Source organism: Sinocyclocheilus grahami, unplaced genomic scaffold, assembly GCF_001515645.1.
Source record: "Sinocyclocheilus grahami isolate Dianchi unplaced genomic scaffold, SAMN03320097.WGS_v1.1 scaffold2179.1, whole genome shotgun sequence".
NCBI classification, from domain to species: domain Eukaryota; kingdom Metazoa; phylum Chordata; class Actinopteri; order Cypriniformes; family Cyprinidae; genus Sinocyclocheilus; species Sinocyclocheilus grahami.
In genome coordinates, this window is record NW_015507358.1 from 45,601 (window position 1) to 72,054 (window position 26,454).

The 26,454-nt window shown below is 35.9% G+C and overlaps 1 protein-coding gene across 1 annotated transcript in view; it reads right to left on the reverse strand.

Annotated features, from left to right (window-relative positions):
• The window catches only part of LOC107574310 (protein sidekick-2-like), a 51,160-nt gene extending 35,713 nt beyond the window's left edge, over positions 1-15,447 (reverse strand). The window contains exons 1-10 of the mRNA XM_016260754.1: positions 15,443-15,447; positions 13,989-14,146; positions 13,489-13,600; positions 12,328-12,518; positions 11,227-11,310; positions 10,194-10,388; positions 8,944-8,971; positions 5,028-5,204; positions 4,157-4,293; positions 2,977-3,124 (exon numbers count right to left, since the gene is read on the reverse strand). Of these exons, the coding sequence (XP_016116240.1) occupies positions 2,977-3,124; positions 4,157-4,293; positions 5,028-5,204; positions 8,944-8,971; positions 10,194-10,388; positions 11,227-11,310; positions 12,328-12,518; positions 13,489-13,600; positions 13,989-14,146; positions 15,443-15,447 (1,235 nt within the window). The remainder of the gene's footprint in view (positions 1-2,976; positions 3,125-4,156; positions 4,294-5,027; positions 5,205-8,943; positions 8,972-10,193; positions 10,389-11,226; positions 11,311-12,327; positions 12,519-13,488; positions 13,601-13,988; positions 14,147-15,442) is intronic.
• Between the last annotated feature and the right edge of the window lie 11,007 nt (positions 15,448-26,454).

Consider the following 26,454-nt stretch of genomic DNA (forward strand, 5'->3'; position numbering starts at 1 on the left):
AGGAAAGACGGTTCACTCCACGACCATCTTAGGCAGCAAAAACACAATTTCAAATCAGCCTTATGGACATTAATGATATCAAAAAGTTAGTCTTTAGACTAAAATAACACTTAAAACATTTTTTTTTTTCCACCTCTTCAGATTAGTCCAGAACAGTCACAAACACCAAACAATGAAACTGCTGACTAGCCATTGGCTTTTTTACTTGGAAGTAGGGTTGGGTATCGTTTTTTTTTTTTCGATACCAGTGCCAAATCAAAACTTTTAAAATAGTTCTGGTGCCTAAACGGGGCCTGAACTGATACTTACTTTAAAAAAAATTCCCCAAAACATTATGGATTGGCCATTAGCATTATAAACACATGATGTCTGTTTCATTCATACTGGAGGCTAGAGGGCGCCCTCGCACATAAATTGACATGTCTCATGACTAGTGGTCGACCGATATATCTGCCTATATTTGGCATTTTTCAAATATCGGCATCGACCGATAAGTTTTTCTGCTTGGCCGATGTGTTCGAGGCAGGACTTTTATTTTGACGGCGCTGAGAATGACAGCGCCAGAGCACACAGTGCTCACATTCTCCCTCTTCATTGTTTGCTGTCGTCGTTTAACAATTCTGCCTAATACAGATAGAAGTCTGTCTAATAATCAGATAGAACTGTTGAACAAATGAATTAAAAAGTATACAAAAAGTATTATAACGATTGCTTTTATATTATTAGTAACAGAAAGGCAAACATTATAATACTTTCGATTACAGTCGATCCGTGCGAATTGAATCCGGACAGGAGGAGAGTTCAGCTTCACTGGAAACGCGTGATCAACTTTAAAATAGTGATTTCAAACTATGCTGATTTATGCAATTGCGCACTGTCATATTCGTGTCATTTTTACTGCGTGCTGCATGTAAAATGAGTGTTACCTTGACTTTAATTGAAAAAATATGATTCCCAATGCACACAAACGTCCCAGATTACCGAGTGCCCTATTGGTTACAGTGTTTACTTACTTTACTTACTTTTTGCTCCAAAATTATACACAATATTAGAATGTTTAAAGGAGTGGACATTTCGCGGGAGCGAAACACTTGTTGCGGGAGCAGGCGGCAATGGTCAGAGATTCAGCGGGAGCGGGATTAAGAAAACAGCCAAATCCCGGACGCATTTTTGTAGGTCCAAAAAGAGGACATGCTGGGGGAAAAGAGGATGTATGGTCACCCTAACTTATAATCTATTGCTAATCGATGTATTCTTTTTAAAGTAGCATATGGAAAATATTTTCTGCCTCATTCTGTGACAAGAAGCCTCATCAGATCACAAAAGGAAGCATTTGACTGGTGTTGTGGAGTAAAAAGGTTATAATGTTCTCTTTTGTTGGACAACAGGTTTAGAAATGTGAATACAAGGGAGGTTTAGCTTTAGGCATTTTAATTTAAGCATGTTTAGCTTAGTTAACGGAAGGCTACCTGCTGCCATCAGAGCAAGTGTAATTACTGCATTCACGCGCTCCTCGAATGCTCTCATTTCCCGAGTTGTGCTTTTAAGTCGGAATGTGAAAACAACATGGACACTCTCGTTACTACAAAGATGTGTTGGATTTGTATTATTAGAGCTTTCCGACTTGAGTTCACGTGCATTTTCTCAGTTGGGTGCCATATTATTTTTCACGTGCGGTGCCAGTGATGATGCTTCTTACGTCCGTTTCGGAGAACCGGAGGAAATATTTCAATCGATCGCTCAGGCATGGCACCGAAATAAGGCACCGAAATCTGCTTTCTGATTCGGTTCTAGTAGGTACGTACCGGTTACATAGGTATCGGTGCCATATTGGTACCGGGTTTCGGTACCCAACCCTACTTGGAAGGCAGGACTACTTTCATTTTAGCCAGTTTCTTCATTATTCTGCAAATGGTCTGTCTCTGCTACAGACTTTCTAAGATGTAATATAGTCATACTATGTGACCAGTGCTGGCAAAATGAGTCACAATGAGCAATTTTTCAAAAATGAAATATTTTTTTATTTTATATATATTCACATTTATTTCCTCTAAATGACCTTCAGAATGATGTATGATTTGTTGAAATCGGGACAAAAAATTACTGAGCTACACGTGTTTGAAGTCGATAGAGTCAGCACAGTCAATTTTGAGAACAATCTTTTCTGAAGGTACAAAAGCAACCTTTCCCCAACAGTTCCCCAAACGTTCACTTAAGACATAACAGATTATGTTTGTGTGAATACATAAATACTGTAATTCTGTATATATTTATCAGGATTGTGTTGTTGGAAGTGCCTTTATGCACACGCTTCGGATGACAGTCAGTGTGAGAAGTCAGCAGAAAAAAGGTATTCTTCTCAGAAAACGTGAAAATAACGATAATTTTAGATGTTTAATTGCTATCTGGAGCATTGGGATCGCTAGATGAGGGTTTAATGAACTCATTTTTGTGAAAATCTCAAATTCGACTGAAATCGAAGTTTTTCACTTTTTTGTGTGTAGCTCAAAATTACCCTGTGCACATTCAGACTCATTTTGCCAGTACGGGTCACATATGAGCTCTCTCTTGCTCTCTTATATAGGGTGGTATCATCCTGTATATTCTTGAGTTGGGATTATCTTGGCTAGAAGAGGTTTGTCTCAAACCTCAGGAGAACTAGAGGGATTTGAGTCCGTTCTGATGGGGGCATTTGCTGAATTTCTAATTTAAGTGTCGAAAAGCTTCCTTTACACGCCGAGGGCTTTGATTACACTGATCCTTGGAAGATACACTGACACACATAAACAAATCCCAGAAAAATACAGCCGTATACACACACACAGCGTTCAGACAGATAAATCCTCCTATTGACACTGTCCCACGAGAGCGCAGGCAATTTTCACATGCTGTGACAGAGTGGTAGATTTATCTTTATGGTCAGACAGGGCACAGCTGTAATACTCGGCAGGCTTTAGGACTCTGTGATCAGCTCACCGGTCAGTCTCCTTGCTGAACTGGCCCTTGCCAACGTCGTTGACGGCACACAGACGGAACTGATATGAGCGCGCCGGGATCAGCCCGTTGACCGTTACAGCAGTCGACTCCGGCTCGATGCTGGCCAACAGGACTGTCCAAGGAGCGTCTGTGTAGAGGAGATAATGAAGAACATTTAATGAGCTAGGTGAAGAACTAAACCAACATTTAAAAAAGAGCTTTTGCATAGGACAGTCTTCTTAAGGTCCTATGAAGCCATTGAAGAACCTTTCAAGTTCAACGGTTCCATGTACTAGTGCTTCAAAAAACCCAGAAGGTGATACAAAGAACTATCAATATGGTGATATGAAAAATCTACAAAATAGCATCAATTACTTTTTCATGTTTGTTTGTTTGCTTGTTAGTTTTTTTTTTTTAATAATTATTTGTGATATTGTTATTTGCTGAACCCTATAATAAATAATAATATGAAATAGTGCAATAAATATTATGGTCATTGTTTCTTATTCTTCTTATTATAAACAAAAAAAATTTATATTACATTATTATTATTATTATTATTATTATTATTATTATTATTAATATTAATATTATTAATATTAATGTTGATGTTATTATTAAATGTTAAGTGTTGTTCATTTTATTTTAATTACATTTAATAATAATAATAATAATAATAATAATATATATCCTTATTATTACTATAAATTAATTATTATTATTTATATGATTAAAAAAATAAATAAATAATAATAATAATAGGCTAATAATAATAATAACAACATCACATGTATTATTCTTATTATTTTATTGATGTTATTATTATTATTATAATAAATTAATTATTTTGTTCATATTATTTTAATAATAATAATAATAATATTTATTATTATTATTATTATTAGTAGTAGTAGTAGTAGTAGTAGTAGTAGTAATATCAATACTATTATTATTATTATTAAAATATAAATATATAGAAATAATTTGGTCAACAATAATAATAACAACAACAACAACAACAACAACAACAACAACAACAATAATAATAATAATAATAACTTACTCTATTTAACATAATTACGACTTTCAGAACATCATCAGTGAAATTCATAACAATGTAACTACATCAATGTCACACAACTTGCCCAAGATTAATGATCCACATGAGGTCTTTACTCACTGTTTTCAGACACTTCCAGAATGTAACGGATGAGAGGGCTGTTCCCGTCAAAAGGTTTGGCCCACGTCAGGTTTATGGCTCTCTTCTCTGTGGTGCTTAACACTGCACTGGGGTTCTCAGGGGCATGAGGTAACTGCCTGTGGTAGCATGTTATTTAAAAAGGGAAAGTGTGAGATAGTCTTGACGTTTCAGGGCCATTTAATGAGCACTCCATGAGGCATTATATCTCATGTCTGAATAAAACAAGAACATGAATGGGTCTACAAAAGAGAGGTCAGCGAGGATTGCCGTTTAGAACCATCCATGTTAAATGCTATATAGTTGACTAGTTCTAACAACATTATTGAATGTAATAACAAGCTGCAACCTCTCATCAGCAACGTAAATGCAACATATACATTAAATACAGAATATTACTTTGTCTTTATCCTTTGTCTGTATAAGAACAAAGAAGAAAAGAAGAGTTTTAAGAGAATGGGGATGTTTGACAAACGTGAAAATAAATGAGTGAGTATAAAATGACTATAAGACTACTGTATCAATCGATAAGAGACATGAACATTAATAAAAAGAAAGCGAGAAAGTGAATCACAATATGTTTGATAGATAAAAGAGAAAGATGAAGATACACAGAAAGAAAAAAATGAGGGCAGACAATAACCGCTGTGCTGTTAAATTAAAAAATGGAGGCAACGAGGCAGAAAAAGAGGCCGAACGAGTGCAGGTGATAAACAGGGATATTGAAAAACTGAATGAGATACAATTCAGCACGGAGAGAACGAATCAAAAAGAAATGATCAGAAGAGATGAAGGACTGCATGGCTAGGGAACAGAGCAGAGAGGATGATGGGAGTGCGTCTTCATCTCTGACCTCACGCGTAAGTGTGCACTACGGGAATCATTGCCGCCCACTGATGTCACTCTGCAGGTGTATGTGCCGATGTCACCTGACCAGGTCTGAGAGATGTGCAGCGTACCATTGACATCCAACCGCAGTCGAGGCAGAGACTGAGGGATGATCACCTGACCGTCCTTCTCCCAAACGAACCTGAATTCACACACAAACACCAACATTAACTACAAATACTGTACAAGTCTTCAAATATCAGTTCATTTTGAGACCATTATTGTGTATTGCTGTTTTTAAAACTATTTATTCTTTTATTCAATTACAGATAACATAAAATCCAATACAATGCACTTTGCAATGCATAATGTGACATATTTCTGTGTAAAACAGAACATTAAGTGGAAAAACTGTACAGCGGGACTTGATTTGATCAATCTGATTTTGATCTGATTGTGAAAATTTAGGTTACAATGTTATTAGTGGTGCTTGTTAAAACCCTTCATTACTTCAAACCTTTGAATCAAAAAAAATCTTCATATTTACTAGAAACACCCTAGCAACCGCTAAGTAAACACTCTATCAGAACACTCAGAACACATCAACTACCTAGTGATGGCCTAGCAACCACCCAGAACACCCTAGAATACTCTAGCATCCACTTAGTAACAGCCTAGCAATCACCCAGAACATTCTAGCATCCACATAGTAACAGCCTAGCAACCACCCAGACTCTTCTAGCATCTATCTAGTAAAACCCCTGAAACCACCCAAAACACTCACTCAAGGATTCATTTAGTAACACCATAGCAATCACCCAGAACATTCTAGCATCCACCTAGTAACACCCTAGCAACTACCCAGAACATTCTAGAATCCACATAGCAATGGCCTAGCAACCGAATACACTAACATCCATGTAATAACGGCATAGCAACCACCTACAATGTTCTAGCATCCACCTAGTAACACCCTAGCAACCACCCAGACTGTTCTACCATCCATCTAGTAAAACCCCAGCAACTACCCAAAACACTCAATGATTCATCTAGTAACACCCAAGCAAGCACACAGAACATTTTAACATTCACCTAACAACACCCTAGCAACCTAATACACTAACATCCACCTAATAAAGTCATGGCACCCACCTACTGTAGAATGTTCTAGCATCCACGTAGTAACACCCTAGCAACCACCCAGGCTGTTCTAGCATCCATCTAGTAAAACTGAACCTGAAACCACTCAGAACACTCAAGAACATTCAGAACATGCTAACATCCAAAAAGAAAACCTAACCAGCATACATCCCTCAGAAAACATTTGCAAACATATCAGAAAGAGAAAGTCATTACATTTTAACGAAAGATTATGAAAACAACCATTTTTGGACTCTTTGGACATTGTGAACAGGTTTAATTCAGATTTAATGTTGTCTTGTTAATTAAAGTTAACCTAAAAACTAAAATCCCTGTATTAAATGACGAATTACGAATAACAGTTTAGAATAAAGAGAGAACGCATGGCTGTAACACAGTTTGTAGATCAGGAAGAAGGATTTAATAAAATAAACAAACACAAAATGGAAGTAAAGCAGCAGCCCCTCGCGCAAGACTGCCGCACACAAAACACAAAATAAAGTCCAGGCCTGGTCCTCTCTCGTCCAACACTGTCGTCACTCCTCCTTTTATCCTTCTGGAGCTCCTCCGTGGGACTCGAGACCGGTGAGTGGCGCAGGTGTCGTGCATTAGCATTTACTCCACCGGCCTCGCTCCGTTCCCATGGCTCTCGGCCCCACCCCTCTCGTCACAATGGCATTTGATAATACAACTGTATTAAAAATGATTTATTGTATCATTTCATTGACTTCCTTTGTGCTGCTGGTCTGGCAGACATCATGGTTACTGTATGACACCTGTGTGTATGAATCAGCGTATTTAACTGAGCCGTTCCACATATTACATTCTAGACGATTTTATCCAACAGGATTTGAATGCCGTGAAACATGGAAGGCTATGATATTGCTAGGGCATGCATCACTACCACTAGTGCTCATACTCAGGGTAAAGCATTTTAACAACCCTTGCATTCCAAGTCGGGAGTGAGATATTCCTACTAAGATATTCCTAGGTGCTCCATTTCCAACGCTGTTCAAAGACATATAGGCAAACAAAATGGCAATGATACCGTTAGCTTTGCAGTTGTTTGATTGTCAACAAATATGTTTTCTAGCAACACAATTGTGGAGTGAATACAATGTAGACCTAATAATGTACTAGCAACCACTCAGAGCACTGTACAACTAGAAATGCACCAGTCGACTGATGAATCTGATGAAAGTTCTGGAGTGTTTCGGCTTTTTAGTTTTATTTTGGCCGATCTCTATTCCAGGAATTGCACACAAACTGCACTGCAATCTCAAATTTCCCAAAATGTAATTTGTGTGGAAATATTACTAAGTCTGTAAACAGGATATTAACACAGGCCAGAAACGCTGAAGATAGACGCGGAACATACTGTATCAGGCAGAGCAAGATCCTAAATACTGAATTGGGGATGAGGAGGTATATGAATGTATAACTGAAGGGAATTGACTGTCTTCAGGCATTTTCTTTTCCTCTTATCTCAATTTAATGCCTGTTAAAGTAGTGTTTATGAGTGCAGCGCTGCTTTGTTTACAGTAGCAACCAAGGAAACGCTATATCGCTGCTGTTCCATAAGCACCACCTACTGTCAGAGAGTGAATTTGCATTTTCATTCAGTTGTCTGCAGTTTTTGTTTTCTGCAGGTGTCTTATGTTGCATGTGCGTAGCATCTTTGTTTGGATCACGACTAAAATGCAATGGTTGCCTTTAATTTCAAATGGCTACAGATATTTTGCAATTTGCTTGTTATAGAGCAAATAAACAACAAATAAACTGGCTCAAACAAAGGAAAAAAAAATTCGGAATCGGCTATGAAAAATCTAGAATCCACCTGGTAATGGCCTAGCAATCACCCAGAACATTTTAGAATGTTGTTTTTCAAAACAACCTAGAAACCCAAATTTTTAGAACTCTGATGAATCATTACATTTATTACAATGTAAATAAGAAAAAAAAAACCTTAAGAGTATTTAGGGACTAAATAATATAATAGACATCTCGGAACTGCAAAGCAATGCACTTTGCAACTATATAGTAATGCCATACATAGCATTTTGAAGACGAAGCACTCATAATTTCTTCTAAAAATATATATATCTAGCTAAATAATATTATTTTTCTCCACCCACATGGTTGCATTAGTATAAAAGTAGTTTTAAAAAATGCTAAACGTTTTGTGTTTACAACAATTACCGTATTGACCCGAATATAAGACAATGTTTTTTTCTTGGAAATACATCTGAAAAAACATGGCCGTCTTATATTCAGGGTCTAGACTTTGACATGTCAATAATACACCCACAACAATAGGTGACGCCAAATACGCATAAAACGAGTGTGCCATGAAATACGTAATGTAATGCGTGTTGTAAAGATCGCGAGTAAAAACAAAAGAGAAAGAAAATCTTACAGCTGCATGAGTCGTGGCTGTCAGGTTAGCCTGATGTGACCAAACTCCCTTTGTGATTTTAAAACGTAAGACAGTACCCAGATTTGAAGACTACAGTAAGATTTAACTTCTACTGTTAATAAGATTTTGGTAGGCTACTATTAGATGGATAGCCTAAATGTCCTAATTCAGATGGGCTACCTGTTTTTTTTTTTTTTAATGGTATATCAAAAAGTGTATATTTTTTAAATGTGATTTTTTGGTACATTTTACCAGTTTTTACCAAACTTTCAAAACAAAATTTAAAATAGGAAAAATATGCAATATGAAAATAATTAAAGACAAAATGTGTTTAACTGAGAAAAAACAAGATTTGGTTTTTAAAAAGCCTTTTTCCAAAAGGTACATCTGGAAACTTGCTAGCACACGTTCTCCTGTGGAGAACACATACCCAGATATAATATGTAAAAGATATAATATGTAAAAAGTGCTTTAAACCAAGATGCAAGACAAAAATAAAGCCTATATAAAAAGTTAAAAATAAAAATCAAGTTGCATGACACACATAAAGCCTATAATAAAAGAATTTGAACTATTATTTCAAAATGCTATTTAAAATTATATGATTTATAAAATAACACGATATTATATTATTAAAACTGATATTATGTTATATTATATTATATAAACTGAAAAAACATAAAATCTCTCTTTTTAAAGGATTATTTTACTGTTAAAGGGGAATTAAAAATTCTGTCAACTCTGTGAGAAGGGTATTGAGTGAAGGTTTCGAGCTTCAGAAAGGACACAAAGGCACTATGAAAGTATAATAAAGGTGGTCAATATGACTCATGTACTATATTCCAAGTCTGAAGTCATGCTGTAGTTTTGTGTGAGAAGCTGACTGAATTTTAAGTTATGATGAACTGAATATTCCTCTCCAGTGAGCTGTAACTGATTCATTGAAAAGGTTTGACTCGAATGAATAATTTGTTTACTAAGCAGACATCACTACTCTCTCATGAACACACCAAAAGAGCTAGGGCGATTTTTCATTGGAAAAAAAATGACTTCAATTTGGGTCTACTACTCACACAATGGTATCAGAGCACTTGGACTAAAGTGTAAGGAGTCATATAGACTACTTTTCAAGCTGCTTTTGCATCCTTTTTTAAGCTTGACAGCCTCAGTTCCCGCTCATTATAATTGCATGGACAAGAGGGACCGAAGAAATTATATTTCTATATTTTATGAAATATTATATATTATTATGAAAATCTTGTCAATTATCACTCCCATTATTACACTTGTTTTTTCATTACATGTTGCCCCAAAAACACATTAATATGCAAATTAGATTTAGTTTATAGATACATTGTATATAATGAGAAAACCTGTTTATGGCCATTTTACACACATTAAGCACACCGACAAAAAGCACATCAGTGACACGAGAGAGAATGAAGACTGGGAGAAAGAAAGACAGGAAGGCATTGTTGGTATGGCATTCAAAGGCATTTTGATTGCAAGAGAAAGATCGAGAGAGAGGTAAAAGAAATAAACGGCCACATGTAATTGTGCATTAGTTTATGAGAGCATGACGGGCAGAAAGAGGAAAGGTGTAATCCGGAGAGTGGGACGGGCGGATGAACTCACTCGTAACGGCGAGGTAGGTGTTGGTCTGCACCTCTCCGGCCTGGTTGCGGGCGAAGCACTGGAACATTCCGGTGTCATCAGGCAGAAGGCCGTTAACCTGGAGACTACCTCCTGCCAGCACTCTGTAGCGCGGGGTCTTCACAGGGCTTATGGGTACCGCGTCCTTGTACCACACAATATCAGGCTGTGGCACACCTGAGATGAATAGGAATGTAAAGGAGCCCAACTGAATAAAGAAAGAACTGAATAATAATATATATAAAATTATATAAATAAAACAATATGATAAATATTAAATATAATTATTTAATAATAATAATAATTGAAATTATATTCAAATATTATAATAAATATATACTATATTACATTTATACATAAAAACAAATAAAGATATTATAATTTATTTATTTTTATTTCATTTATTATGTAAGAACAAATAATTTATTAATAATTAATTAATTAATTAATTAATTAATACAAAATAAACATTGTATATAAACTATTTAGATTAAACTATATATCAATCAAATATACATTTTATATATTATTATAAAAATATAACACACACATATATAATAATGTATAATTTATGTATAATAATTTATTAATAATTAACAAATAAATTACAAAAATAAACACTGTATATAAAATATATAAATTCAATTAAAAACCAAATCTAACAATTATATATAATTTCTTTAATGCTATTCTATTTAATTTATTGTATACAATTAATAATCTAACACACACACACACATATATATATACAGTAGATATGATATATGAATGGTGAATATAACAATATAACATTACCACACCTAACTAGGTACGACGCAACAAAGCTTCAACTTTTCCATGAAACACACTGTTCAAAAATCATGTTCCATATGGCTGTATATTGAACATCTGATTGACTGATCTGTTCTGGTTAAATGTGGATGCTTTGTGCAGCATGCTGCTGTCAGTAAGTACAGAACAAATCACTTGATGCTTGAAAAACCTCATTAGGAGGAGGTGTTGGGAGGTGTCTCACCTCTGGCCTGGCAGGGAATGTCCACTACTTTTTCCATCTCAGCTGTGATGTGTTTTTCTGGTTCCTTCACAAACTGAGGCGGTTCTAAAGGAAAGAAAGAGCAAGAGAGAGAAGGTTGTGACCTCCACATGTGCACTTGAGAGAAAAACACCACAGACAAATGACACAGGAAGCAAGATTGATAACTTTCAAATAAATAGGACTGCTGTTGGTTCCCTTTCATGGGAACTTCGAACTGCGTCCTCTAGGGGTCGTTATGGGGAAACCTAGAGGACGCAGTGTCTCGTTCCCTACTCAGGGAACCATGGTTACATAAGTAACCTGAGACGATTTTTGAGAACATCCTGTTCAAGTTTTTTTTTTTTGGTTTTACTCTGACAACAGAGCATTTCCATAGAGACAGAGATAGAAAAATGGCCCTAAAGGAAACATACACTGTAAATAGTGACTAGTTACATTTAAAATTCCTAGTTGGCTTGCTAAACGTTTTGCTGTTCAAAAGAACACCGTGTGAAAAAGAAATATTTTTTATGTATTGTTTTAAGCATTATTTTATTTATTTATTTTTAATGCATTTTTGCTAAATAGTAGTCGGCAAAAATAAACATCTGTATTTATTCTCCTGGAAATCAAACCCAAAACCTTGTCATTGCGAACATCAGTGCTACCATTTGAGCTATAGGCAAACTGCATGACTAAAATGCAACATCTTTATTTATTTAACACGACTTTCTGTTCATTTGGCTTCAAAAAGCGAATCAGTGAGAGGTGCAATGTTCCTTTACTTCTGCTCATGCTCATTGGCTTCAACATGTCCACTGTTGCTCAGTGAATATACATTTTTATGCTGAATTTAATAGGTTGACTCAGCACACTGATTATAATGAGCAGAATATTAGTCTGAACATTATTTATTCATTTATTTATTTTTACAGTGGAACATTTGTATATCAGCACTTATTTAGTATTCAATACCCTGCCATGATAAACAACAACTGCTGCAAAAATATAGAATATGGCACTTAAAATGTCATTCATGGATTTCTAATGCACTTGAGGATTTATTTACACTCAAAAGTACAACTAGTATAACTGTATTACCGAGCACATGTAGGTATGCTCCAGCACTGACAGAGGGAACGCTGCTGCTCCGGAGGACAGCTTCACACTCGTAGAAGCCAGAGTCACTGACTACTGGACTCAACACCGTCAGTCTACGGTTAAAATCACTCAGTCCACTCCTCACTGGAACACCGTCCTTCTTCCAACTGATGCTCAGCTTTATTAACGGCCTGAGAGAGAATTAAAATGGGGTAGAAAGAGAAAGGCAGGTAATTTATTATAACTTTTATTATATTTATTATTATATTTTGCTTTTCTGACTAAATAAATTTGAAGTAATGTTCCATGTACAAAGCAATTGAAGTTCTATCACCAGAAACTGTGATATATTGTGAACTATAACAGAAAATCATTTTCACTAGTTCCTTGGTCTGAAAACAAAAAAGCAAACATTTTTCATAATAAAGCACTCACCTTGAAAGTCCATGGGATAAGACATTTAAAATACACACTCCTATCAAAGTTGAGCCATAAGACTTGAATTTTAAGTGTGCAAATATAATCCACTCATGCCAAGACCATTTAAAGATGGTGATACACATGAGGATAGCAGACAGAGAAAACAGTAGTAATTCATACTTTCATATTCACCTAAAACATAATAATAACTTCCATAATGTGCAGTATACACTGAAAACTGCATTTAAAAACAATGTCCAAAAAAAAAAAAAAAAACTTACATTTAGTTTAAACCTTTTAATGCTAAAATGTACATCTCCAATCTTAAAATATATTTTGGGTATGTAAATAATTTATTTATTATATATAATCTTTTTTCCCAGTTATTAGTGTGTAATATATTTTTGAAGCACATTGTAAATACTATTTTAAAAGCTGTATACAGTTTCTTGTCTTTTGTAAGTGACAGCATGCCATGGATTCTGTCAATAGAGCTTGAGAACTGAACCATTCATTCACTACTTTTGAAGTTCATAGTGAGATGTTCATAAAAACCAAAAACCAAAAACATAACACTAAGTTTCAATGGAGTCTGTACGTTACATTAAATAATTATAAAAAAAGTGGTGAGAAAAAGAATAAAAAGTATGACAGTCTTCAGCCCACTGCTCACCTTTTAATCACCATAATTAAAATAATTTTCCTTTCATTCAAATTATGAAGGAATCAGAGGTTAGTCACCTAGCGTTGGCCACACACTCCATGGTGATCTCAGAGGTGCCGGAGATGACGCTGGTGTTCCTCGGCGGGATGACAATGGTGGGAGCGATGGGGTCTGCAGGACCACCAACATCTACAGAAGAGAAATGTGAGAATGAGAAAACGATGAGAGCTTGAACAAGTGAGTTATGATACACAGGTAAAGGACATTATCGAGTGAGTGTTTTTAATAGAACTCTGATCTGTCATCTTCAGGTGTGAGTGTGTCCAGATGTAGGAAGTGCCAGCCGATGTACTGTACGTGTTACAGCAAGTGTGACAGATTTGTGTTTGGAAGAGGAACTTATATCCCTGCTCTCCTGGCAGCTGTGTGTGTGTGTGTGTGTGTGTGTGTGTGTGTGTGTGTGTGTGTGGAGCTCTGTCAGAGACAGTCTCTGTAAAGCACTGATATTCAACTACAGCTTCTGGGAAGGACTGTCCTCTACACACACACACACACACACACACACACACACACACACCTCCCACGATCTCTAATCTCCTCACTGTCTCTGCACCATACTTTAGTTCCTCCTGTATTAGACTCAAAAATATCATATCCTGGTTTGCCGGGAGAATCTGATATACTGAAACTCTTGCAAAGTACAATCCATAACTGTCAATATTCTCGCTGTGGAAGCTGTGAGAGTGAAACAAAGCACTGTCACAGACAGAAGACAACTATGTATTTGTCTATAGCCTGTTTTTCTCAGGTTTTCTCATATAAACCAGCATGTTGTCTAAAATAAAAAGACAAGATTGAAATCTTTGCTTCATTTACTTCCATTCTTTCGCATATAAATGTGGGAGATTGAGAACAGAAGTATATGCATAAATATTTAATCTTTCACTGTATACTAAGAGTCACGTTCAGAAATTACACACATCATTTTTAAAATGAATAAATAAACACATTTATTAAAATTAATATATTAGCACAAAATTGGTGTTTTTTATTTATTTTAAAATAATTGAAGTTAAATTAATTAAATTATTTGAAAAACGTACAACAACCTTTATTGATGTTACTTTGAAATATGGATTAAATTGATATTTTCATAGCAGATACGAAATAGAAATATATACATTTTTTCAAACTGTTTTAGTTTTTAGTGGGTTCTAGTGCTTTTATATATATATATATATATATATATATATATATATATACAGTGGGGAAAAAAAGTATTTAGTCAGCCACCAATTGTGCAAGTTCTCCCACTTAAAAAGATGAGAGAGGCCTGTAATTTTCATCATAGGGTACTAACTCACTGCCATCTCATTATGCCTATTCATATACACAAAGGGAAATGTCTTTAAAAACATGACAGAATTCTGAATGTTTCTTTTTTTTTTTTCTAAACCATTGACACAACGACTAATTTAGACATAATAAACAAAAGAAACTTAATTTCTCCATCTGTCATTTCCCCTCCAGATCAAGAACTCCGTGAAATGACTTTGCTCCATAAATATCACATAAACTACTTCTGGTGTCAGCAACATGCAACAGCTGCTATGATGAAAGAATTCTTTTTTTCCATTAAAAAAACTAAAATATTACTACTATTATTTTATAGGCATTTTCCATCTTTTAATTAAGCCTTTATTAAATTCAAGTACTTTGAAATATATTTGCTAAAAAAAACTTTTCACATGAACAGGGAATACATACACGCATACATATAACTCTGTTCTACTTTAAAATATTTAAAAAAGTAAATTATGATCAATTATTATTATTAATTTTTTTCATTTTTCATAATTGATTTATTATTTAACATAACCTAGGGGCAAGAAAATAAATTAAAACAACTTGTACTACACATGTAACACTACTTCCTCTTTAGCAGTACATTCACGCATCTCACTTTGAATAACCAGCCATCTCCACCCGACTGCCCCATTGCTCTCCACTGGGCCGAGTCCTGACTCTTACCCCATGGAGTCCCAATTACAGTGCCTCCTTTGTTCACAATCAATGTTTTCTCATTATGACTATGTGTTGGACAATTGAGGAAGAATTGTTCGTTCTGCGTGGCTGCCCTCGACCCGTCTCACACACCTACAGTCTTTGAGCTGGCACCCACGTTCCCCCGGCCCGAGTCCTCTGGGGTGCGGAATGCTAATAGGAATCTGTTCGTCTCACTGTAAGAATACCAAATGTGTGCCAGAGCCCCAGAGCCGGTATCACAAAAAGGCTGCAGATGCTTACTGATAAAATCAGCATATTTTGAGGCAAAACTGAAAGATACTTTCACTCATCTTTCATTCTCCTTTGGCTTTACGACTGTAAGAAGACTATAACACAGTTGATAGGCCTGCGATTGTACAGTATATTTTTATACAACACCCTTACATCTATTGTGTCTGTATACATAAACCTTAGCAAATGACATGCAATATTTATAACTACAGCTGATTCTGAAGTTTTATTTCTTATCTATACTTCTGAGTGTCCATCACAAGACACCACATCTTCTTCATATCGAAATCTGCTTCAACCTGGAGTTCTGGAGTATTACTGTGGTTAAAAATAAATGTGTGTGTGTGTTATTTTCTTTTTATCCTTTCGATCTATCTGTTTTAGACACATAGTAGTGGCGGCAAAGTCAGAAAGAACCAGTTCAGATTCCTGTAGTTGAGGTCATCATGAAACAACATTTGTAAGTGAAATTAATATTCACTGACAAAACAAACAACATGAACATGTATTACGTAAGTAAGTTAGTAAGGTTAATTAGAATTCATGTTGGCTTTTAAATATACAGTAAACTAATTTTAATCAAATGAGTCTGCTAATGTTGGACCCGCATTATTTTAGTATTATTTATATACTATTATAGTATTTATTAATATTCTGAATTAGCTTGTATTTTATATTTTAGAGTTTCCATTTGTTTTAATCATATTATCATGATTTTGTCATTTTTATTAATTAATTACATTTTTGTATTTGCCTTTATTTTATTTTATATATTTGTTTTGTTTTCGTAATTATTCAGTTTAACCTGTTAACTCAGAGATTGCATTACTGTTAATAGTACTTTTAATGAATTACAACCATTTAATTTCGGATAATGCATTTTCACGTCTATGTTAAAAAAGGGGGGTTGACAGTAAAGATGGTTCAACATTATTTTAATAAACAACACATATTTTAATAGTTTTAGTTAACAATAACAACCCTGAAACTCAGTGAGCTGTGGTGCTTGTGTGGCTGACATGAGTTCAAATCCAGTTTGCACTGTCTGGATTATGTTTCCCCATAATTCCCTTTCCATTTCGCACATTCCTATTAATAAAAAAAAAACAATGAGGCCAAAAATAGCAAAAAGTGACAATACAAATAACCAATAACATAAATTGTGTGCACAGAGCATTGCAGACCAGCTTTTAGCAAACCAAATCATCATCAAAACAACTCAAATTCAAATATTCATGAGTATCTGCATATTTAAAATTAATTTTGTCCTAAAGCACTGATTACACCAATCCAAACACTTTCAATAAAGATAAAATGCATAAAATATTGAAATTACTGATTGCATTTACTGAATTGTTAAGTGATATTAAGCTAACGATTTCAAAAGCACAGTTTGCTTTATTAAAAAGCAAAAAGCCTCATCCTTTTCCTTAACAACTGCACGATAAAGACATTCCGCTCGAGTGCAGCCGGCTGTCACAGGATATTACATCAACCTCCTGAAATGATTAATGACTGCTGTATGATTAGAGCAGCTCAACATAGAGGGATGACATAAGAGCGGATGATTGATTTTAATATCTCCTCATGCACACACTTGGTCTCAAATTTCTCCCATTTTCAGCCCACGATGCATCGTTCCAGATGGATAAGGGGCCGGTTAATAAGGGCGAACGGCTGTGGTGTGATGATCTGTAGTGAATATTTCACTCTGCCTGGGTTCTGGTGCGGCAGGTGTCAGGGAGAGAGCCACACTGCTGCTGAATTATGGATTGGAAGAGGGACAGTGAGCAGCCCAAGACTGCAAATTAATCTCAGGTGATTCCCTAAACCTGAGCACATAAAACGAGAATAAAGACACAGCTAGCAAACTGAGCAGCTAATGAGGCAGTCAAGAACACACACACACACACACACACACACACACACACAGAAGCACATTTGTATATGCACTTACATTGTTCACACACACACACACACACACACACACACAGACGCACATTTGTATATTCACTTACATTGTTATTTCCTTATACTTTTATAAACATTCACACACACACACACACACACACACACAATAAAATATGATTTACACTGCAAGCATACGACACCAAATTCCTGACTGACGCATGCACGCATGATAAAGGTCACGCATAAACATTATCGCACATGTCTCAGAGTACTCATAAATATAACACATATACATGTTTCTGAAAGCACAGATGAATATAAAATAAGATGAAGCATATGAACCCATGTTATGTGGTAACAACATATGACAGAGGTAAATTATGAACTTAGAAATGCCAAAGAACATATAATCCAGGCGTCCATGCAGGAATTCTGACATTTTTATCCATAATGTCAGGAATTTTTGTGTAATATAATAAAACATATTCAAGGAACTGCTAATGAAACCTGCATATACAGTGAATGAGGATAAAATAAAACTGCAGTTCTGGTACTTATTTTAACAAACATATTTTTGGTATAGACAAATTAAAAGTCAAATCATACAGGTGGCTTATTGAGGAAAGGTGTACTTTTACTCTTCCGATCGATTCCACAATACCAGAACATTATATAGACAATAAGTAATCACCTAGCAACCAGCCACGACACCTTAGCAACCACACATTCCAATACCCTAGTATCAGTGAAGCAAGCTTTGCTCTTATTTATTTGTGTGAAAATTCCAAAACACAGTTACTTTTTACATTTTTGTCCCACTCTTTTTCTGCCTTTACTCTCTCTGCATGTATCTGAGTGTACTCCCACGTGGTTGTGGAAAGATTTCATAAAATCAGTGATCAGTGACTGTTTCTTGTTGAATCACAGAGCTGATAAATTAGTAGCACTGTTGTGTTGTGTTTTCTCATCACAGCATTCAGTTACTGCAATCCTGCATTTAAGTCTGGCAAAGATTGGCATTGGGAGAATTCATTCCGTTCAAGTGTGCATAAAACATGGAGTCTGTAGAACAGTTCCAAAACTCAATGAGCTGCCAACCTGGAGAGCATTACAAGGCAACACAGGTTCACTCTCAATGCAAAGGTTGTTCCAAAAAGTAGGAAGCATTAATAATCATAAATGCATAAGATTAATCAGAAGGCTGATTAGAATTAGAAGGCAATTCCAAAATGCAATGAAAGAGAAAAGTTGATTACAAATATACATGGTAGTATATGAATATGTATATGATTTTTTATGTTTCTGAAAGAAGTCTATTATGCTCAACAAGGCTGCATTTATTTGATCAAACATGTAGTAAAAACAGCATTACTGTGAAATATTATTACAATTTAAATTAACTGTTTTCTATTTTAATATATTTGAAATCTAATTAATTCCTGTAATGGCAAAGCTGAAGTTTTACTCCTTTCTTCAGAGTCACATTATCCTTCAGAAATCATTTTAATATATAGTATATATAATATTAATATATATATATATATATATATATATATATATATATATACAGTGTGTACGGAAAGTATTCAGACCCCCTTAAATTACACCAATCCAAACACTTTCAATAAAGATAAAATGCATAAAATATTGAAATTACTGATTGCATTTACTGAATTGTTAAGTGATATTAAGCTAACGATTTCAAAAGCACAGTTTGCTTTATTAAAAAGCAAAAAGCCTCATCCTTTTCCTTAACAACTGCACGATAAAGACATTCCGCTCGAGTGCAGCCGGCTGTCACAGGATATTACATCAACCTCCTGAAATGATTAATGACTGCTGTATGATTAGAGCAGCTCAACATAGAGGGATGACATAAGAGCGGATGATTGATTTTAATATCTCCTCATGCACACACTTGGTCTCAAATTTCTCCCATTTTCAGCCCACGATGCATCGTTCCAGATGGATAAGGGGCCGGTTAATAAGGGCGAACGGCTGTGGTGTGATGATCTGTAGTGAATATTTCACTCTGCCTGGGTTCTGGTGCGGCAGGTGTCAGGGAGAGAGCCACACTGCTGCTGAATTATGGATTGGAAGAGGGACAGTGAGCAGCCCAAGACTGCAAATTAATCTCAGGTGATTCCCTAAACCTGAGCACATAAAACGAGAATAAAGACACAGCTAGCAAACTGAGCAGCTAATGAGGCAGTCAAGAACACACACACACACACACACACACACACACACACACACACACAGAAGCACATTTGTATATGCACTTACATTGTTATTTCCTTATACTTTTATAAACATTCACACACACACACACACACACACACACAATAAAATATGATTTACACTGCAAGCATACGACACCAAATTCCTGACTGACGCATGCACGCATGATAAAGGTCACGCATAAACATTATCGCACATGTCTCAGAGTACTCATAAATATAACACATATACATGTTTCTGAAAGCACAGATGAATATAAAATAAGATGAAGCATATGAACCCATGTTATGTGGTAACAACATATGACAGAGGTAAATTATGAACTTAGAAATGCCAAAGAACATATAATCCAGGCGTCCATGCAGGAATTCTGACATTTTTATCCATAATGTCAGGAATTTTTGTGTAATATAATAAAACATATTCAAGGAACTGCTAATGAAACCTGCATATACAGTGAATGAGGATAAAATAAAACTGCAGTTCTGGTACTTATTTTAACAAACATATTTTTGGTATAGACAAATTAAAAGTCAAATCATACAGGTGGCTTATTGAGGAAAGGTGTACTTTTACTCTTCCGATCGATTCCACAATACCAGAACATTATATAGACAATAAGTAATCACCTAGCAACCAGCCACGACACCTTAGCAACCACACATTCCAATACCCTAGTATCAGTGAAGCAAGCTTTGCTCTTATTTATTTGTGTGAAAATTCCAAAACACAGTTACTTTTTACATTTTTGTCCCACTCTTTTTCTGCCTTTACTCTCTCTGCATGTATCTGAGTGTACTCCCACGTGGTTGTGGAAAGATTTCATAAAATCAGTGATCAGTGACTGTTTCTTGTTGAATCACAGAGCTGATAAATTAGTAGCACTGTTGTGTTGTGTTTTCTCATCACAGCATTCAGTTACTGCAATCCTGCATTTAAGTCTGGCAAAGATTGGCATTGGGAGAATTCATTCCGTTCAAGTGTGCATAAAACATGGAGTCTGTAGAACAGTTCCAAAACTCAATGAGCTGCCAACCTGGAGAGCATTACAAGGCAACACAGGTTCACTCTCAATGCAAAGGTTGTTCCAAAAAGTAGGAAGCATTAATAATCATAAATGCATAAGATTAATCAGAAGGCTGATTAGAATTAGAAGGCAATTCCAAAATGCAATGAAAGAGAAAAGTTGATTACAAATATACATGGTAGTATATATATATATATATATATATATATATATATAATATTCTGATTGATGCTGAATTATCAGTATTAAAAACATTCATATTGACCCCAAACTTTTTTTGAACAGTAGCGTACTTATATTTAATTTAATACTGAAGTACACACACACAAAAATAATATTTAACTGAATATTCTATGTGTGTGAGCATTTTTATGCTAATTATACAGTTCTCTGGAATACCTGATTCTGCTGGGTAGATCATCGCATTATACAGTCAAATATTTTTGCATAATACCTGCTAAACTGTATATTTGACCACTGTCCAAGCAAGAAGGCAGCTGTGCTGGTTTCACGTCTCTCAAAGCACACTTTGGTCTTTTTTCTCACATGATAAAATCATTTTTACCAAATCAGTATTTCATGACCATATGTTTTATGCTATAAAAATATACATTAAATATAAATGGGATAATGTACAAAAAAATGGTTTTAACCTCTTCAGACCAAAATATTCTATATGATTCCTCACTTTTTAGGGGACTTTTATCTTAGCAACATGCTAACATCAAATTATATTCGAACCAATTGGTGTAATGAAAACATTATGCCTTATATGAGGTTCATTTCATTTAGGATGTTGCTGGTTAGACAGCAAGGCAGCTCCAAATAGAGTTTGTGTGCACCTGCGTTCGAATGTGTGTGTTTGCTGACCCACTATAACAGTTATACATGCACAATAGCGAGTGGAATAGCATTTGTCAGTGCAGCACTGTCCAGGGAGCAGCAGAGTCCCCAGTCAAGGACCTCTATTACACTTAGACAAATATGCACGGCACAAGCCATGGTCCCTTTAGAGGCAATAGGATCTCAAGTGAATATCACACGCACACAGTCATGGTAAATATATCTGGGAACACTTACAAATACTGACAGGACATACACAAGCAGATCTAGCGCGCACTCACAGCACAAGCTGAATACAGGTGGTCAAATAAAACTGACAGAAAGAATATGCTTGAATTTTCCAGGGAAATTCCCAGGAATGGAAAACAAGGAGACGAAGAACACATTGTGCACACATACGCGAGCAACACCGGTCTCACAAACAAAAGCTAATGCTATTGCTGCAGCCAATATCTCAAGTTTTATGTTGTAGCAAAACAGAAGTAGCCCCTCTGGTGCCATCAGCATCTGTTGCAAGGAAATCCTTTCTGACACTAGTCAAATATATTCAGGCTTCAAATAAAACCTCAATTTTACCACCCACTAACAGGAACCTGAGCCAGACCATGTGTCCAAAGAGTTTAGCACAACCATTCCTGCTGAAACTGCTGTAAGCCTTGTATGTCAGTGAAAAATAGATGCGATGCTAGTTTGGATCAAATCTGCTTGGGCTCTATGACCTTTGCCATCTGGTCTGGAATGATGGTATGAACATTACAATCCATTTATGGTACGATTCAGTCAAACAGTTCCTCACTGACCATGTTTACATGCACACATAATATCAGAATGTAGTCATATTCTGTTTGTTTATGAGTTTTTAACACCAAAGAGTTTTCACAGTGTTTTGCTAACCTCACCAGGTGCAGATGGTTGAATTTATGTTTTACTTACACACCTTCTGCAGATGCATGACTAAGGATTGTGAAATATTTTTGGAGGGAGGAAACAGATTATTTTTAGAAATACACATAAATCTACAGACAGGTAATGATTCTCATGACCTGTATTTTGTGCTCCTGTGTGCAATTGTCGAATCGGTTTAATAATTCACTGTGCAAAATTATCAAAATTAATTATTAACAAGCACTTCCTATATTCCCAGAATAGAACAGAATGTGAGTTTATTCAAAATATGCTGATTACTGTGTTTACAGGAATAGTCTAATGGCTGGGGAAAATAATATAGACCTTAATGATCTGCATGCAAACACACTAATGCACTATATTCCAATGGTGGGTAAAACTGACTTACACCTGTGATTATAAATTGCTGATCACACTGAATGAAGCTTGTAATATCAAATCTATAATGCAACTGCATTATTATAAGCTCTTTGTTCAGAGGCATGTCTGCATGCTATAGAAATGCCATCACCTAAACCCTTTGCCCTAGAATTTACTGTTATTATGGAGGGACTGGTTTGTGCTGGCATGTGTTACAAGAGCTGCCTAAACCCTCAACAACCATGCATTTAAGGGGATCCTGTTAGAAATTGTGATTTGGAAAAGAGAAACTCAAAGAGGATGAGTAACAGTCATCCAAACGCTGAGGACTATTGGCCTCTCATCTAAAACGAATTCTTTAGTGGAATAGTTCAGAATGCAAGGGACAAAATCGAAATAGAAAACAGAATAGCACCTTTCCTTGAACACTCGCTGGGAGTGGTGCAGCTCCTGGAATGTGTTTACCATCTGAGGTTCTGATTATACACAACATTAGCCCTCCCAAATAACAAAACAAATCAAATGCAGTCAGTGGAAAAGGGCCTTTCAATTGCATTCCTATTCAATAATGAAAGACTAATGGCTATTGCAGTTAAATGACTGCTTTCAAGCCGCTATCTTGCTCCCTGTGGGCAGGAAAGTAATGAAGGGAGGGTGCCATCTTCGACATGCAAGACTGCTGTGGGGCACACCGACTGATAGAGATCAACTATAGAGCGATAGATAGAAAGATGGATAGACTTACAGAATGACAGATAGGACGACAGATAGAACAATAGAGAATTACAAAACGATAGAATTATGGCAGGATACAGATATACACCACTATAGAAAAGAAAAAGAAAATGATCACGGTCTGAATTGTGACAATGGCATCAAGCTTCCCTAAACTCAGCATAGCCAACAGGAGCAGATGCACAGCCGGGATGGAGTAGAGAAAGTCCCAGTTGCAGCATCTCAGCAAGAAATTGTCTCATCAAGGGGAAACTAGAGTCAGGGGAGCGTAGAGAGTGAAAGAATGCTATTTCTACTCGACAAGCTTTACCACAGCTTAATTTACAACAAAATCTGTTCATTTTCTTCTTGCCCAACATGAGAAAAAGAAAGAAGAAAAAAAAATTGAGTTGATGGGCAAACGTTGGTCAGGCTTCAGTGGCTGCGCGCACACAAAAACACAAGATGAAGCATTTAGAGTGAGTTTAATTGTTTTTTGAGTTCCTATAACTGTTCTCAGCTCTCACGCATTCATTAAAACCACCTCTGCATCACAGACATCTATATAAATGGCATGAAACTGCAATATGAATAAAAGTGTTTTTTTTTTTGTAGGGCAAATTTTAAATGCCAGGGGCAAATTACATTACACTATTACCTTCCACGAAAAGCAATAAGTGGAATTTCATTTAAGAGAGATTGTTTGTTTACATACTCTATTGATTACGGCAGCAGTAAATCACTTAATGATGATCAAATGATGCAGAAAAGCATTTTAATTGGGCATACATCCAGATGCACATTGCCTGGACTGCACTGATGGAATAACGCTGTACAGTCTCAGCATAGTATGCAAGATTGAAGTCTGTTGAATTTTTCACAACCAATTATGGTGTGTAAATTACACTAAGCACAATTTTTTTATACAATGCCTGTGCTGTTATGTGATTTGCATTGAATTCCTCTAGTAAATCAGGTATAAAAGCCATGCTATCAGCTGCACAAAATAATTTTTAGTGAATCGAATATCCAAATAAACATTATTTTAGTTCAGGTACAGTTTAGTAAAAAAATGCATGCTTACAAATGATAATTTACTACATTTATAGTCAGTCATACAGGTTTGGATCAACATAAGGTTGATTCTGATGACAACATTATCATTTGTGGGTGAACTATCCCTCGGTTCATGCCAAGATGTTTTATATTTAAGACTGGAGGTTTAGAACAAACCAAAATGCCTTTCTATATACAGTAGTGCTACTACGCGAGTACTGTAATAATATAATAGTCTAAGATATTTCACCCCTTCCTGATTTAATCATGTGAGCACATAAAATGTAAATACTGAGTCATTTTGTCTCTTAAAACAAGAATGCTATTCTATAATTTAAACTTTCTATGTAACATAAACCTTACATAATTTGGCAAAATGTCAACAGCACTGTTAACACAAATTAGCACTGTAGGCGACTCAAAAGAAAAGTGCTGGAAAATGTCATTTTATTATTCATTGCAGTGCTCATGTGTGCTAGAATCCCAAAGTGGCTGAAGGGAGACAGGGTTTTGAGCGAAAATGGAGAAACGCGGCTCTCTCCCAGGCATTGATTATCCTGCTCTCTTCTGGGCTGTGTGATTGCATGATTAGAGGGAAAAGAGACAGAGAGCAGATGAGAGGTGAGAGAGAAAGCTTTGTGCTTCTGAAAACTCTCCATTTCATGACCCTTGGGCCGCACAGCTAGTTTTCAGCGAAACGAGGGCAGCCAAAATGAGTACAATCTGACCAAAATAAAGAGTGAGAGATTAGAATTCACCAATCTAGAGCAGACGGATTCAGAAGCGCCAGGACGCTCTCAGACAGACTAGCAGTCCTCCATGGGTGTCTCGGTCAATGTTACGCTTATTTCCATTTTTCACGGACTCTTTGAAACTGCGAAAGAGGTGCCAATGGCCTGATTAAAATTCAATTAAATGATTTTCCTGGAATAAATGTTATCTGCTCCCCTCATTTGCACGAGGTAACCTTGGCTCAGAGCTAGAAACAGACGTTCATGTGGATGCAAAATGTATAAGAGTGCAGAAAGAAGAACCCTGGGAGAATCCTGGGAAGGCAGAGAGAGTGTGAGGAAGACAGAAAAAGTAGAAGAAGCTGAAATACTTGGAAACATCATTCAAAGGCTTTGCAATGCCAAATGATGCAATGAAATTATAATTAAAATTCACGAACGAATGAACAAACAAATGACGAATGTTGGACAAATGACTAGATAAATAGATAGATAGATAGATAGATAGATAGATAGATAGATAGATAGATAGATAGATAGATAGATAGATAGATAGATAGATAGATAGATAGATAGATAGATAGATAGATAGATAGACATGTCACCCCCCACCCCCCAATTTAAATAAAATGTAAATTTGTCTCCCACATTTTTTGTGGCAACAAATGAAATATAGACAGACAAACAGAAAAAACAAACAAATGCACGATGGATGGATGGATGGATGGATAGATAGACAGATAGATAACCTATCTATCTAAACACCTGGTGGCGATAAAACAGTGTGCGTATCTCCGGATTAGAAAAATAAACCAAACAGATTCACAAACTTACATTCGACTGCTGGGAGGGATTTTGCGACCGTCTCTGAACCAGGTAACCTGTGGTTGAGGGAAACAGCGAATATGAGGCGCCGGTATTACGGCTCCTTCTCCTTGGGATACGGCTTGGGTTCG